The 14,020-nt window shown below is 34.8% G+C and overlaps 1 protein-coding gene across 1 annotated transcript in view; it reads left to right on the top strand.

The window, feature by feature from the left end:
• LOC142858638 (complement factor H-like) overlaps window positions 1–14,020 on the top strand; it is a 64,336-nt gene that overhangs the window by 20,493 nt on the left and 29,823 nt on the right. The window contains exons 2-3 of the mRNA XM_075988158.1: window positions 5,276–5,470; window positions 5,854–6,030. Of these exons, the coding sequence (XP_075844273.1) occupies window positions 5,276–5,470; window positions 5,854–6,030 (372 nt within the window). The remainder of the gene's footprint in view (window positions 1–5,275; window positions 5,471–5,853; window positions 6,031–14,020) is intronic.

The following is a 14,020-nucleotide window of genomic DNA, read 5'->3' as shown; positions in this document are numbered from 1 at the left end:
TGAAAGTGAAAGAAAAAGGAATTGATTCAGGACAAAGGACCACCTCTGGATAGAAAGGAGACAGACAGGCACATAGGAAAATGGTGGTTTATAAAAATACAAGGGTACCCCATGTTAGGATTGTAGTGTCTGAGAATACACTGAAAGAAGAACCCAGACTCAAATAGTACACAAGAACAAAGAGCATTTGTGGATATTTCAACATGCATGTGGTGTCCTTCACCTATACAAGATGGTGATGATCCTGAATGGAGTGTGCTGGCTCCTTTTAAACACAGATAGAGGAATTTAAGTGATGGTTTAATCATCTCAAACATAATTGGTTTGGTTAAGCAAGCAGCAGTTAAAGTAGTGTATTTTGAAATGATTGAGATTATATCTTTGGACATACTTGGGTAAGTTTCAAGAGAGTTGCAGGAACTGTCCTTGAGACATTATGGTGTTGACTCAGGCCTGTGATCTCTTCCTTATCCCTAAATATGTTGAAAAATGGTCCTTTTTTGGAGAGACAATTTGCCCCTCTCAAAGAACTAAAAATCTAATTAAGTTGTACAAGTGGGAAAGTTTAAACCCTTCAGGATTAGGTGTTCAATTTGATTTAGGCTTGTTAATTATGTGAGTGAAAAAATACTCAATAAGATACTGGCAAATCAAATCCAAGAACATGTCAGAACCATTATCTACCATGATCAAGTCAGCTTCATTCCAGAGATGCAGGCATGGTTCAATATATGAAAATCCGTCAGAGTAATCCACCATATAAACAAAGTGAAAAATATAAAATGCCTGATGATTTCATTAGATGCCAAAAAAGCTTTCAGCAAAATACAACATCCCTTCATGGTAAAAGTCTTGCAGAGAGCAGGGATACAAGAAACATACCTAAACATAATAAAGGTTATAGATACAGCAAGCCAAGAGCTAACATCAAACTAAATGGAGAGAAATTCCCAGCGATCCTACCAAAATCAGGAACAAGAAAAGGTTGGCCACTTTCTCTATATCTCTTCAATATAGTTCTTGAGCTAGAGCAATAAGACACCAGAAGGAGATCAAGGGAATACAAATTGGAAAAGAAGAAGTCAAACTCTCACTATTAGCTGATGATATGATAGTTTACATAAGTGACTCCAAAAATTCTACCAAAAAACTTCTACAACTCATAAACATGTTCAGTCATGTAGCAGGACACAAGATTAACTCAAAAAAAAATCAGTAGCCCTCCCGTACACAGATGCTAAATGGGCTGTGAAAAAATCAGAGAAACATCACCCTTCACAATAGCCATAAGTAGCTTAAAATATCTTGGAGTAACTCTAACTAAACACGTGGAAGACTTGTAATACAAGAAATTTAAATCTTTGAAGAAAAAAATTGAAGAAGACACCAAAAGTGGAGAGATATCCCATGCTCTTGGGTAGGTAGAGTTAACATAGTAAAAATGGCAATCTTACTGAAAGCAATCTACAGATTCAATGCAATGCCCAGCAAAATCCCAGCAAAATTCTTCACAGAACTTGTAACAATGGTACTCAACTTCATATGAAAAAGTAAAAAACCCAGGATAGCGAAAACAATCCTGTACAATAAAAGAACTTCTGGAGGCATCACAATCCCTGACTTCAAAGTCTGCTACAAAGCTGCAGTAATGAAAACTGCCTGGTATTGGCATAAAAACAGACAGGAAGACTAATGAACTAAATAGAAAACCTGGATATAAATTCACACACTTTTGAAAATATGATTTTTGATAAAGAATCAAAACATATCAAGTGGAAAAAAGAAAGCATTTTTAGCAAATGTTTCTGGCATAACTAAATATCAACATGTAGAAGAATGAAAATAGATCCATATCTATTACCATGCATAAAGACCTCAACATAAAGTCAGCAACACTGAACCTTATATAAGAGAAAGTGGGAAGTACACTAGAATGCATTGGGACAGCAGACCACTTCGTAAATATAACCTCAGTAGCACAGATACTGAGAGAAACAATTAATAAATGGGACTTCCTGAAACTGAAAAGCTTCTGTAAAGCAAAGGACATGGTCAACAAGACAAAACTACAGCCTACAGAATGGGAAAATAAGATCTTCACTAATGCCACTTCAGACAGAGGTCTTGTATGCAAATATACAAAGAACTCAAGAAATTGGTCATCAAAAGAACAAATAATCCAATAAAAAAAATGGAGTTCAGACCTAAACAGAAAACTCTCAACAGAGGAATCTAAAATGGCTGAAAGATACTCAACAAAATGTTCAAGCATATCCACTGACAATCATGATAAAGCTGTCTGTTGTGTGGCTAATATATAAACACTTACTGATAAGGATAATCGCTAACTTAAAATGTGTTATCAATGTGTGTAAATATAGACATGATGGCTTAGAGTACAAAAATATCTCTCTCATTTTTGTCTGTTGTTCTGATAATTTTCCAACAAAAGCATTTCCTCACATTGCATAGAGAATGTCTAAATTGTATGAAACCAGAGTTTGATTAATTCAACAGCATATATTTAAAAATTAAAATACATTAATCAGATGCTTCTTGATTAATCAGTGCCAATATTTTTTATAAATGGATAACTGTACGTTAAAAAATATTGAGAGTGTGAAAATCACTATAATTAACAAAACTTAATTGCTACCTGTTTTCATGCAATTTCAAGGCATCAGGTTTATCAAACACTGTACCACCTTCAATATGCTTTCAATGCTATTTGAGCAGACATGTTACAACTGTGAAATGTGAATTTAGTGTATATAATACTGATTTAATAAAATGTTATAGAAAGTGATATGATGAATACATTCTTGTAAGATTTTTCTTTAACTAGATTTTTAGACTGCAAAATGGACATTTTCATTTATATGTACACAATATTCCACAGTAGGTCAAGTGAGATCATGTGATCAACCTCCTGAGCTCTTCAATGGGGAATTCAAATGGAACAAAGAAAGAACAATACAGCCATGGTGAAGTGGTAGAATATGATTGCAAGCCTAGATTTCTACTGAAGGGACCCAATAAAATCCAGTGCATGGATGGAAATTGGACAACCTTGCCAACATGTGTTGGTAATAAAAATGCTACTACTTAGACACTGTTTTGTTTCTCATGTGATATCTTAATCACAACATTTGTGAAACATCTATCTACAGAGGAGTAGAGAACATGTTCAGACATTCCTCAACTTGAGCATGGCTTTGTCCAGTTTTCTGTCCCTCCCTACTACCATGGAGTTTCAGTGGAGTTCACCTGCAATGAAACATTTACGATGATTGGACGTGGGTCAGTTTCATGCATTAATGGAAATTAGACCCAGCTTCCTAAGTGTGTTGGTTAAGTTATGTGCCTCAAATTGATACTTCGTAAAATGTAATATTTTTGCAGTAATAGTTCCACATATATTTTTAGTTAGAAACCTTCTTAGAACAATCTAGTCCTAAATAATATGTATCCAAACTTTTATTGTCTATAATTTAATGTGTGTATACAGTTGAATGGAAATTATTAATATAATACACAAATTGTTGTTTAACTTAAGTTAAAACTAGTTGTTAGGTTTAAATTTTCATCTGAATAAAATGTGAAAATAATATGTTAGAAAATATGACATTACAAAATAGCATTGATGTGGGTGGGGATTCTGTAGAGGACATAAAACTAGAAATGGAAAAGCTAATGTGGAGGATGGGGTGATGAAAAAAACACATGACATGAAACCTAAAAGAACACGGGTGTAGATGGGTACAATGTAGAAGAAGGAGCTGAGAGAATGAAATAAAACTATTTTGAAAAGCCATAAGAAGAGCCAGGTTGGATGGTGAATGCCTGAACTCCAGTACTAGAGAGGCAGAAGCCTTGTGACTTCAAGGACAGCTTCATCTTCAAAGTGATTTCCAGGACAACCAGGACTACAGAGAAAATCTCTGTCAGGTGGGATTGGGTGGGAGACAATAATAAAATAAAATATAACTATTTGCATACTAATTTTAAAATAAAATTAAAAAATAAATAATTAGAATGAGTCATGAGCGGGAGAGGATAACATTTGACTAGAAATATTTTTGCTGTTTTAGCTTTGTCTTGCTTCTCTGAAACAGTGTCAGACTAAATAGCACGAACTGGCCTCAACTCACAAACTACTTTCTCCAACATGCTGAAGTCACAGGCATGGTGGCTCATGTAGGCAGGTTTTGAACACTATATAGAAGTTAGTCAGACAATGACAAAAAGAAGCTAATGGTTGGGGAGAACATCAGGTATACAGAAAGAAATAAAGAAGCTGTGTAAATCTAGAACTCTAATTTTAAGCCATGGTGCAGTCATTTTGTGTGAGATAACCCAGACCCTGAAAGACAATTATCACATGTACTCACTCATAAGTGGCTTTTAAACATAAAACAAAGAAAATCAACCCACACAAATCACAATCCTAGAGAACATAGACAACAATGAGGACCCTAAGAGAGACATGCATTGATCTAATTTTCTACTTTCCATGTAGATTAGACCAAATAATTACATGGAAACTGTATCCATTTAAACACTCCCTAGCCCATTATATCTAGCCTCTCCAAGGCTAACTCTCACATCTTAATTAACCCATTTCTAATAATCTGCATATCACCACGTGACTGTAGCTTACTGGGATGAGTCTAACCTATGTCCGTCTCAGAGAGGAGAGCCATGGCATCTGCCTGACTCTGCTTTCTTTCCCAGCATTCTGTTCGGTCTACTCTGCCTATCTAAGCTGCTGTTTTATCAAAAGGCCAAGGCAGTCGCTTTATTTGATCAATGAAAGCAACACATAGAAAGAAGACCCTCCTACATCAATTATACTATTCTGATATTAAAATATTTATTATTTATAAATAAGAACATGAAGAGGAAAAAATTAATGAAACATTACATATAAATTCATTAATGCAACAAACAATTTATATTTCAATATGAATTTACAAAAATAGTTCACTGTGATTTAATCACATTATATTTCAGTACTGATAAAAATTATAAATATTCAATTGTCATACTGGATATTAACAAATATCCCTGACCCACTTCTCTGGTAACATGTGAGGCATAACTTGATTTCCTGAGGAAAGACCTCCTCACATACCTCAGCAGTCTGGATTCTATCTGTCTCCTTCTCTGAACACTCTCTAGCCTTCAGTTATTGTAGTTATTAGAAACTAATTCACTGATTGAGTGGTTTATCTCTGATATGAGTGCTTTTTTATCTTTTTGTTTTTATTACAAGATCAACCTTGTGCTTTTCCACAAATCAAAAATGGAGAACTATATAGAGAACACTGGATCAAACTCTACTTCACAACAGAAAGAAAAGAGCGGTACGACTACCATTGCAACGAAGGATTTGTGACTCCCTCAGGGGAATACTGGGACAGAATTCACTGCACTGCACGAGGGTGGGAGCCTGCAGTCCCATGCCGCAGTAAGTCAATGTCTGTATCAAATCATGTTTAATTCTGTCAAAGACTAGAAAGAAAAGATCACAAATATAATAACAGTTAAGTCTCTTCTGTTAAGAAAGAGAAGAGTTTGTGAGCAAAAAGACTAGTTTCTGTCCTTTATGAGCTGCTCTTCATAAAATGTATGTGAAAAATAGGGATTATGAGAATACCTTTATTGCTTGCATATTTTATTTACAAAAATTAAAGATAATGCTACTTTTGAAACATTTGGTATTGTTTTCATTTTTGAATGTCACACATACTTATTTAACTATTGTAAAGTTAAACTTTAGTTTTATTTAATAAAATAAATGAGTGTTGTTTGTTTTTAATTTAATATTTATGGTAAATTTATGGTCCTTAGAGGTATGTGGGATCCATTATATAGAGAATGGGGAAGTTTTACAACGGAGAGGAGACTACATACAGGACCAGTCTGTAAGAGTCCGGTGTCACTCTGGCTACAGTCTCCCAAATGATCAGGACACAGTTACATGTACAGAGAACGGCTGGTCTCCTCAACCCAAATGCATCCGTGTCAGTAAGTAACTGGCTCATAGATCACAAGATGCTCTTGTGTCCCCAATCCTTGCATATTAAATGTGTCAAAATGTTTCTTTTTGGGTGTGTATGCGTGAATACTAAGGAGTATTGGCAAGCATATAGCAATGTAAACACAACAATCAGCCATTAAAACAAAATACTGACTAAACTTTGGTTAATTTATAGTTTTATAGACTTTGAAAACATTTTATCATTGGAATCAAAATAGTTATAAAAATACAGTTTAAAATAAAACAAATATGATAATAGCTATACAGATTATTCATATATGATCTGTGACTTGCCATTTTAAAGAATTGATAACTGCCTCTGAATCTTTTGTGATTTGTAACTGGGAAGGAAACTCTGAGATATTGTGTATTGTCTAATTTTCAAGTTTTATATTACTCTGGCTAATATGTTTGTGTTGACAGTTACTTCATGGTCAATGTTATTTAAGTGACTGTGTGGTGTCATACTTTAGTTTCCAAATAAATGTCTATAAAATGATAAACATAATAGTGCAGATTTGAATTTATTTCTTTATCATTTGGGTTTTAAAATATAATTCTATGTCAATTTGCAATAAACAATTTTCAAGGACAGATTTTTTAATCAATGGACTTGTAATTAGTTTGTTGCAATATTAAGATTCTAAAGATCAGTCTGAGTTGCACATATTCTTTACTTAATATAGATTTTCAACATCATTTGAATAACTTTGGTTAGATTTAAAGGACACTATATTGAATTTTCGTAACAATTTTGAAATAATTAGTTACATAATCATGCTGAGTATTCCTTTTTACAAATTAAATATATATTTAAAAGTTTAATCTGTTTTTGAATGTTTGTCAACTGCCTTCTATTGTACCACTTTGTTGATGAGAAACTTTTGTTAGCATTATCTTTTGAAACTGTACATTATGGATTTAATCTCTAAAAAATTTTATATTCAGTAATTTAAAATTTTATATGCTTAATATTATTAGTGACCTACTTGAAATTTCTACCAAGTTCTTATTTGATATCCTTTTCACCAAGCTGGTTTTGCTCATATTTTTAATTTTATAAATGTTTCCTAGTATTTTTTAATAGTGCTGATCTATATGAAAACACTGATTTTTCATATTTCTGTGTCCTTTCATTTTATAAAAATCCGGTGACTTGATCGGGGGAGGGGGAGGGAAATGGGAGGCGGTTGCAGGGAGGAGGGAGAAATCCTTAATAAATAAATAAATTAAAAAAAAATCCTATCCAAGTAAATTGTTTTAGCTTTATTTCTTATAGAAACTCAGAAATATCTTAAAACAACTTATAGTTTTCATGCAAACTTTCACAGGATTTACCTGAGAAAAATCATTTCTATTCAGGAATAGTTCAAAGATGTTTAGAGTTCAGGCCAGTGATATTGACAAATGAGTGTGCTTATATGAATACAACCCATCAAGTTAAACTAGTCTTAATCTAATGAAGAATTTCTCTTGTTCCCTTTCTCTTCAACTCTACCACCATAAGTAATAACATTTCTTTTTGTTACTATAGTGTTGTGTTCCTACTTCTTCATATCAATAGATTTATGTATCATGTTTTCAAACTTAAATTTTCAGTAGAATATCTGTTCCATTCTTCTATACTGTGGCTTGTATAGTTAATGACTTTTACTGTTGAGAGATAACTTTACATAGATATATAATAATTTAGTTGTATACACCATTTTAAGGAAAAAATTCACTAATTTTTGAGCCATTTACAAAGATTTAAAGATATGTCATTGGATTAAAATTTATAATGTATTTCTTAGATAAATGTCTAAAACTGAAATTTATAAGTACTTTGGCATGTGCATGACTAAGTTTGTAAGAATCTGGCATGTGGATTTTCAGAATGTTTGGGACATTTTTATTCCATAATGTTAGGAATTTTTCCTAACGTGAGCTCTCTGCCGATGCAAAATCCCAATCAAGTCATATTAAAACAGGCCAAATGAAGAAATATCCAGGTTTAATGGGAGTTCTGCGCTGTTGCTTGGGTGGCTCTGAGGGGGAACCAGGAGGCTGTGAACAGGACCATCAGGGGAAAGGAAAAGGGGCCATGTGTTCCTCTTTTGGGAGTTCATTTAAATACCCTGTGGGAGTGGTGTTGATCCCCCCAGAGAAGGATCAGGACCTGGCATCCTGGGATTTGGAGTCCAGATCAATACAACTTTCAGGCCTGGGGTCTGTGATAGATGCCAGGGTCTGGGGTCTATGCTCCCAACTTAACACATAACAACAAGCTTTAGTTGACTGTTTCCTTTGAAGTATCAGGAGACTAAGATTTCATAACCTCAGCACATCAGGCTAGGATCATATTATTGCCCTTTAATTTTATCTTCCTACTTTCTCTGATAGCTAAGAATTTCAAGCATTTCTTTAACTATCCATTAGTCATTTTAGATTCATTTGGTGAGAATTCTCTGTTTAGGGCTGTACCCCATTTTTTAAATTGTTTTTATTGAGCTCTAAATTTTTCTCTGCTCTTTACGCTACCTCTCCCCCCCCCCCCCCCCGCTTCAAGCCTCTCCCAAAACCCCCATGCTCCCAATTTACTCAGGAGATCTTGTCTTTTTCTACTTCCCATGTAGATTAAATCTATGTATGTCTCCCTCTTAGGGTCCTCATTGTTATCTAGGTTCTCTGGTATTATGATTTCTGGGATGGTTTTCATTGTTTTATGTTTAAAAACCACTTATGAGTGAGTACATGTGATATAGGTCTTTCTGTGTCTGGGTTACCTCACTCAAAATGATATTTTCTAGCTCTATCTGTTTGCCTGCAAAATTCAAAATGTTATTTTTTTTTCTGCTGTGTAGTACTCCATTGTGTAAATGTACCACATTTTCTTTATCCATTCTTTGGCCGAAGAGCATTTAGATTTTTTTCCAGTTTCTGGTTATAATAAACAATGCTGCTATGAACATAGTTGACCACATGTCCTGTTGGCACGATTGAGCATATTTTGGATATATACCCAAAAGTAGTATTGCTGTGTCTTGAGGAAGGTTGTTTCCTAATTTTCTAAGAAATTACCACACTGACATACAAATTGGCTATACCAGCTTGCATTCCCACCAGCAATGCAGGAGTGTTCCCTTTACCCTACAACTTCTCCAGCATAAGTTATCATCAGAGTTTTTGATCTTGGCCATTCTTACAGGTGTAAGATGAAACCTCAGAGTTGTTTTGTTTTGCATTTCTCTGATAACTAAGGATATTGAGCATTTCCTTAAGGGTCTTTCAATCATTTTAGATTCTTCTGTTGAGAATTCTCTGTTTAGGTCTGTACTCCATTTTTTATGGGATTGTTTGTTCTTTTGATAACCAATTTCTTGACTTCTTTGTATATTTTGGAGATCAGACCTCTCTGTCTGATGTGGGCTCAGTGAATATCTATTTCCCATTCTGTAGGCTGTTGTTTCGTCTTGTTGACTGTGCTCTTTGCTTTACAGAAGCGTTGAAGTTTCAAGACATCCCATTTATTAATTGTTTCTCAATGTATGTGCTGCTGGGGTGGTTTCCTGTCCCAATGCACTCAAGTGTACTTCTATAAGCTTCAGTGTGGCTGGCTTTATGTTGAGGTCTTTGATCCATTTCAACCTGAGTTTTGTGCATGGTGATAGACGTACTCGATTTTTTATTGGATTATTTGTTTTTTTGATGACCAGTTTTTTGAGTTATTTGTATATTTTGGAGATCAGTCCTCTATTTGATGTAAGGTTGGTGAAGATCTTTTCCCATTATTAAGGCTACTGTTTTGTCTTGTTGACCATGTCATTTGCTTTACAAAAGCTTTCCAGTTTCAGTAGGTCCCATTTATTAATTGTTGCTCTCTCTTTTTGCCACTGGGGTTTTAATTAAGAAGTGTTCTCCAATGCCAATGCATTCAAGTGTACTTCCCACTTTCTCTTCTGTGAGGTTCAGTGTTGTTGGCTTTATGTTGAGCTCTTTGATCCATTTGGACTTGTGTTTTGGTCATGGTGATAGATATGAATCCATTTTCATTCTTCTACATGTTGAATCTAGTTATGCCAGCAGCATTTGTTAAATATGCTTTATTTTTTCCACATTATATTTTTTGCTTCTTCATCAAAAATCAGGTATTTGTAGGTGTGGAAATTAATATCTGATCTTTGATTCAGTTCCATCAGTCTTTTTGCCTCTTTTTTTTTTTTTGGTTTTTGGTTTTTTGAGGCAGGGTTTCTCTGTGGTTTTGGAGCCTGTCCTGGAACTAGCTCTTGTAGACCAGGCTGGTCTCAAACTCACAGAGATCCGCCTGCCTCTGCCTCCCAAGTGCTGGGATTAAAGGTATGCGCCACCACCACCCGGCCCTTCTGCCTCTTTTTATGCCAATACTAGTCTACTTTCAGTACTATAACTCTGAATTAGAGTTTGAAGTCAGGGGGTGTGATGCCTCCTGAAGTTTCATTATTGTACAGGTTTGTCTTGACTATCCTGAATTTTTTTGCTTTTCCATATAAAGTCGAGTACTGTTATTTCAAGGTCTGGAGGAATTTTGCTGGGCATTTCATGGAATCTGTAGATTGCTTTTGGTAATATTGCCATTTTTATTATGTTAATTCTACTTACCCGAGAGCATAGAAGATCTTTCCTTATTCTGGTGTCTTTAATTTCTTTCTTCAAAGATTTAAAGTTTTTGTCATACATGTCTTCCACTTGTTTGCTTAGAGTTACTCTGCGATATTTTATGCTATTTGTGGCTATTGTGAAGGGTGATATTTCTCTCATTTTTTTCTCAGCCCATTTCTTTCTCATCTGCGTAAAGGAGGATTCCTGATTTTTTTTTTAATTTATCTTGTATCCTGCTACATGACTAGAGGCCCCACACTACGAGTTGTAGACATCCCTTGGTAGAATTTTTGGGGCCACTTAAGTAAACTATCATATTATCAGCAAACAGTAAGAGTTTGAATTCTTTTTTTTCCAATTTGTATCCCCTTGATCTTTTTTTGTTTTCTTACTTCTCTAGCTATAACCTCAAGAGCTATATTGCATAGATATGGAGAGAGTAGACAACCTTGTCTTGTTCCTGATTTCAGTAGGATCACTGTTGATGGAGGAAGGTCATTGGTTGAATTAAAAGAAACTGCTTGGCTCTCATTGGTTAGGAGATAGGTGGGAGGAGTAAACAGAACAAAACACTGGGAGGAAGAGGAAGTGAGGGCAGACTCCACAGCTCTCCTCTCTGGAGCAGATGCCTCAGAGAGATGCCATGCCCCGCTCCAGGGCAGACACACGCGATGAAGCTCTGACCTAGAATCTTCCCGGTAAGACCGGTGCTCACAGATTGTTAGAGATGGGTTGATCGGTATATCAGAATTAGCCAGTAAGGGCCAGAGCTAAAAGGCCAAGCAGTGATTAAATGAATACAGTGTCTGTGTAATTATTTCGGGTAAAGCTAGCCGGACAGGCGGCTGGGGTTTTGGGGACGCAGCCCCGCCGCAGCTCCATATTACTACACACTGTGAGTTTCTCTCCATTTAGTTTGATATTGGCTGTTTACTTGCTGTATATTGTCTTTATTATGTTTAGCTATGTTCCTTATAACCCTGCTCTCTCCAAGACCTTTATCATTAAGGGATATTGTATTTTATCAAAGGTTTTTTCAGCATCTAATGAGATGATCATATGCCTTTTATTTTTCAGTTTGCTTATATAGTGAATTATATTGACGGATTTCTGTATGTTGAACCACCCCTACATCGCTAGGATGAAGCTGACTTGATTATGGAGGATGGTTTTTCTGATGTGTTCTTGGGTTCAATTTGCCAATATCTTATTGAGTATTTCTGTATCAATATTCATGAGTGAGATTTGTCTGTAATTTTCTTTCTTTGTGTGGTTTCTTTGTGTGGTTTGGGTGTCAGGTTAATGATAGCCTAATAAAAAGAGTTTGACAATATTTCTTCTGTTTCTATTGTGTGGAATAAGTTGAGAAGTATTGGTATTGGTATTATTTCTTCCTTGAAAATCTTGTAGAATTCTGTACTGAAACAATCTGGTCCTGAGCTCTCTTTGGTTAGGAGACTTTTGATGATTGCTTCTATTTCTTTAGCATTTGTAGATCTATTTAAGTTGCTTATCTAGTCTTGATTTAAATTTACTAATGGATATTTATCAAGAAAGTGGTCCATTTTTTTAAGTTTCCCAGTTTTGTGGAATACAGTTTTTTGAAATATGACCAAATGTTTCTCTTGTTTTTCTCTGTCTCTGTTTTATGGCCCCCTTTTCATTTCTGGTTTTTTGATTTTCTGATCCATTACTTTGGATATTTTCTCTCTGCCTTTTGGTCAGTTAGGATACACATTTGTCTATTTTGTTGATTTTCTCAAAGAACCAACTCCTTGTCTAATTGATTCCTTGTATTGTTTTGTTTGTTTCTCTTTTGTTGTTTCAGCTATCAATTTGATTATGTCCCAACACCAATTCTCCTGGGTGAGTTTTCTTCTTTTTCCTCTAGAGTTGTCAAATGTTCTGTTAATTCACTAGTGTGGGATTTCTTTAGCTTTTTTATGTAGGCAGTTAATGCTATGAACTTTCCTCTTAACACTGCATTCGTTGTGTCACATAAATTTAAGTATGTTGTGTGGTCATTTTCATTGAATTTTAGGAATTCATTAATTTTTTCCTCTGTTTCTTCTTTGACCCATTGATGCTTCAGGTGAGCATTGTTTAATTTCCATGTGTTTTTTGAGGTTCTGGAGTTAGGGTTGCTGTCAAATTTTAATTTTAAGCCATGGTGCTTAAGATACATAGGATTATGCCAATATTTTTGTAGCTGTTGAGGTTTGTTTGTTACCTAGTATTTGGCCAATGTTTGATAAGGCCCCATGAGGTGCTAAGAAGAAAGTATGTTCTTTTATGTTTGGGTGGAAAGTTCTATAGATGTCTTTTAAGTTTATTTCAATCATAACATCTGTTAGTTCCTTTATTCTTCTGTTAATTTTCTGTCTGACAGACCTGTCAATGGTGAAAGTAGAGTTTTGAAGTCTCCCACTATTAGTGTGTGGGGTTTAATGTACAATTTATAATTTAGTAGTGTTTCTAATGGTTCCCTTGTATTCAGGGCATAGATGTTTAGTATTGAGATTTCCTCTTGTTGGATTTTTCCAGTGAATAATATGAAATGTCCTTCTTTGTCTCCTTTGATTGATTTTAGTTTGAAGTCTATTTTGTTAGATATAAGGTTAGCTACACCTGCTTGTTTCATAGATCCAACTGATTGGAATTTTTTTCCATCTCTTTACTCTTAGGTGATGTCTATCTTTGTGTTTGAGGTGTGTTTCTTATATGCAGTAGAAAGATGGATTTTTTTTCATATCCAATATGTTAGCCTGTGCCTTTTTATGACCGAGTTGAGTTTATGTGTAGTAAAGGATATTAATGACCAGTGATTGCTATCTCCTCTTATCTTTGTTTTTATCTTTGTGATGTTATTTGGTGTGTTTTCTCTTCTTTTGGATTTGTTGCTGTGAGATCATCTAATTTCTGTGGGTTTTTTTTTTATGTAAACCAGCTTCCTTGTGTTGGAGTTTCCTTCTAGTTCTTTATGTAGGGCTGCCTTTGTGGCTAGGTATTGGTTCTGTCGTGGAATATCTTATTTTTACCTTCTATGGTGATTGAAAGTTTTTCTGGGTATAGTACTCTGTCATCCGTGGTCTCTTAATGACTGCATAATGCTTGACCAGGACCTTCTGGCTTTCATTGTTTCCATTGAGAAGTCAGGTGTAATTCTGATATGTTACTTGGCATTTTTTCATTGGAAGTTCTTAATATTCTTTCTTTATTATGTATGTTATTGTTTTCATTATTATGTAACACGGGGAATTTTTTTTAATCCAGTATATTTGATGTTCTGTAAACTATATAGGCATATCCTTCCTTAGGTTGGGAAAGTTCTCTTCTGTGATTTTTTAAAATGTATTTTCT

The sequence above is a fragment of the Microtus pennsylvanicus genome, chromosome 10 (genome assembly GCF_037038515.1).
Source record: "Microtus pennsylvanicus isolate mMicPen1 chromosome 10, mMicPen1.hap1, whole genome shotgun sequence".
NCBI lineage: Eukaryota > Metazoa > Chordata > Mammalia > Rodentia > Cricetidae > Microtus > Microtus pennsylvanicus.
This window is presented reverse-complemented; position numbering and strand designations above follow the sequence as displayed.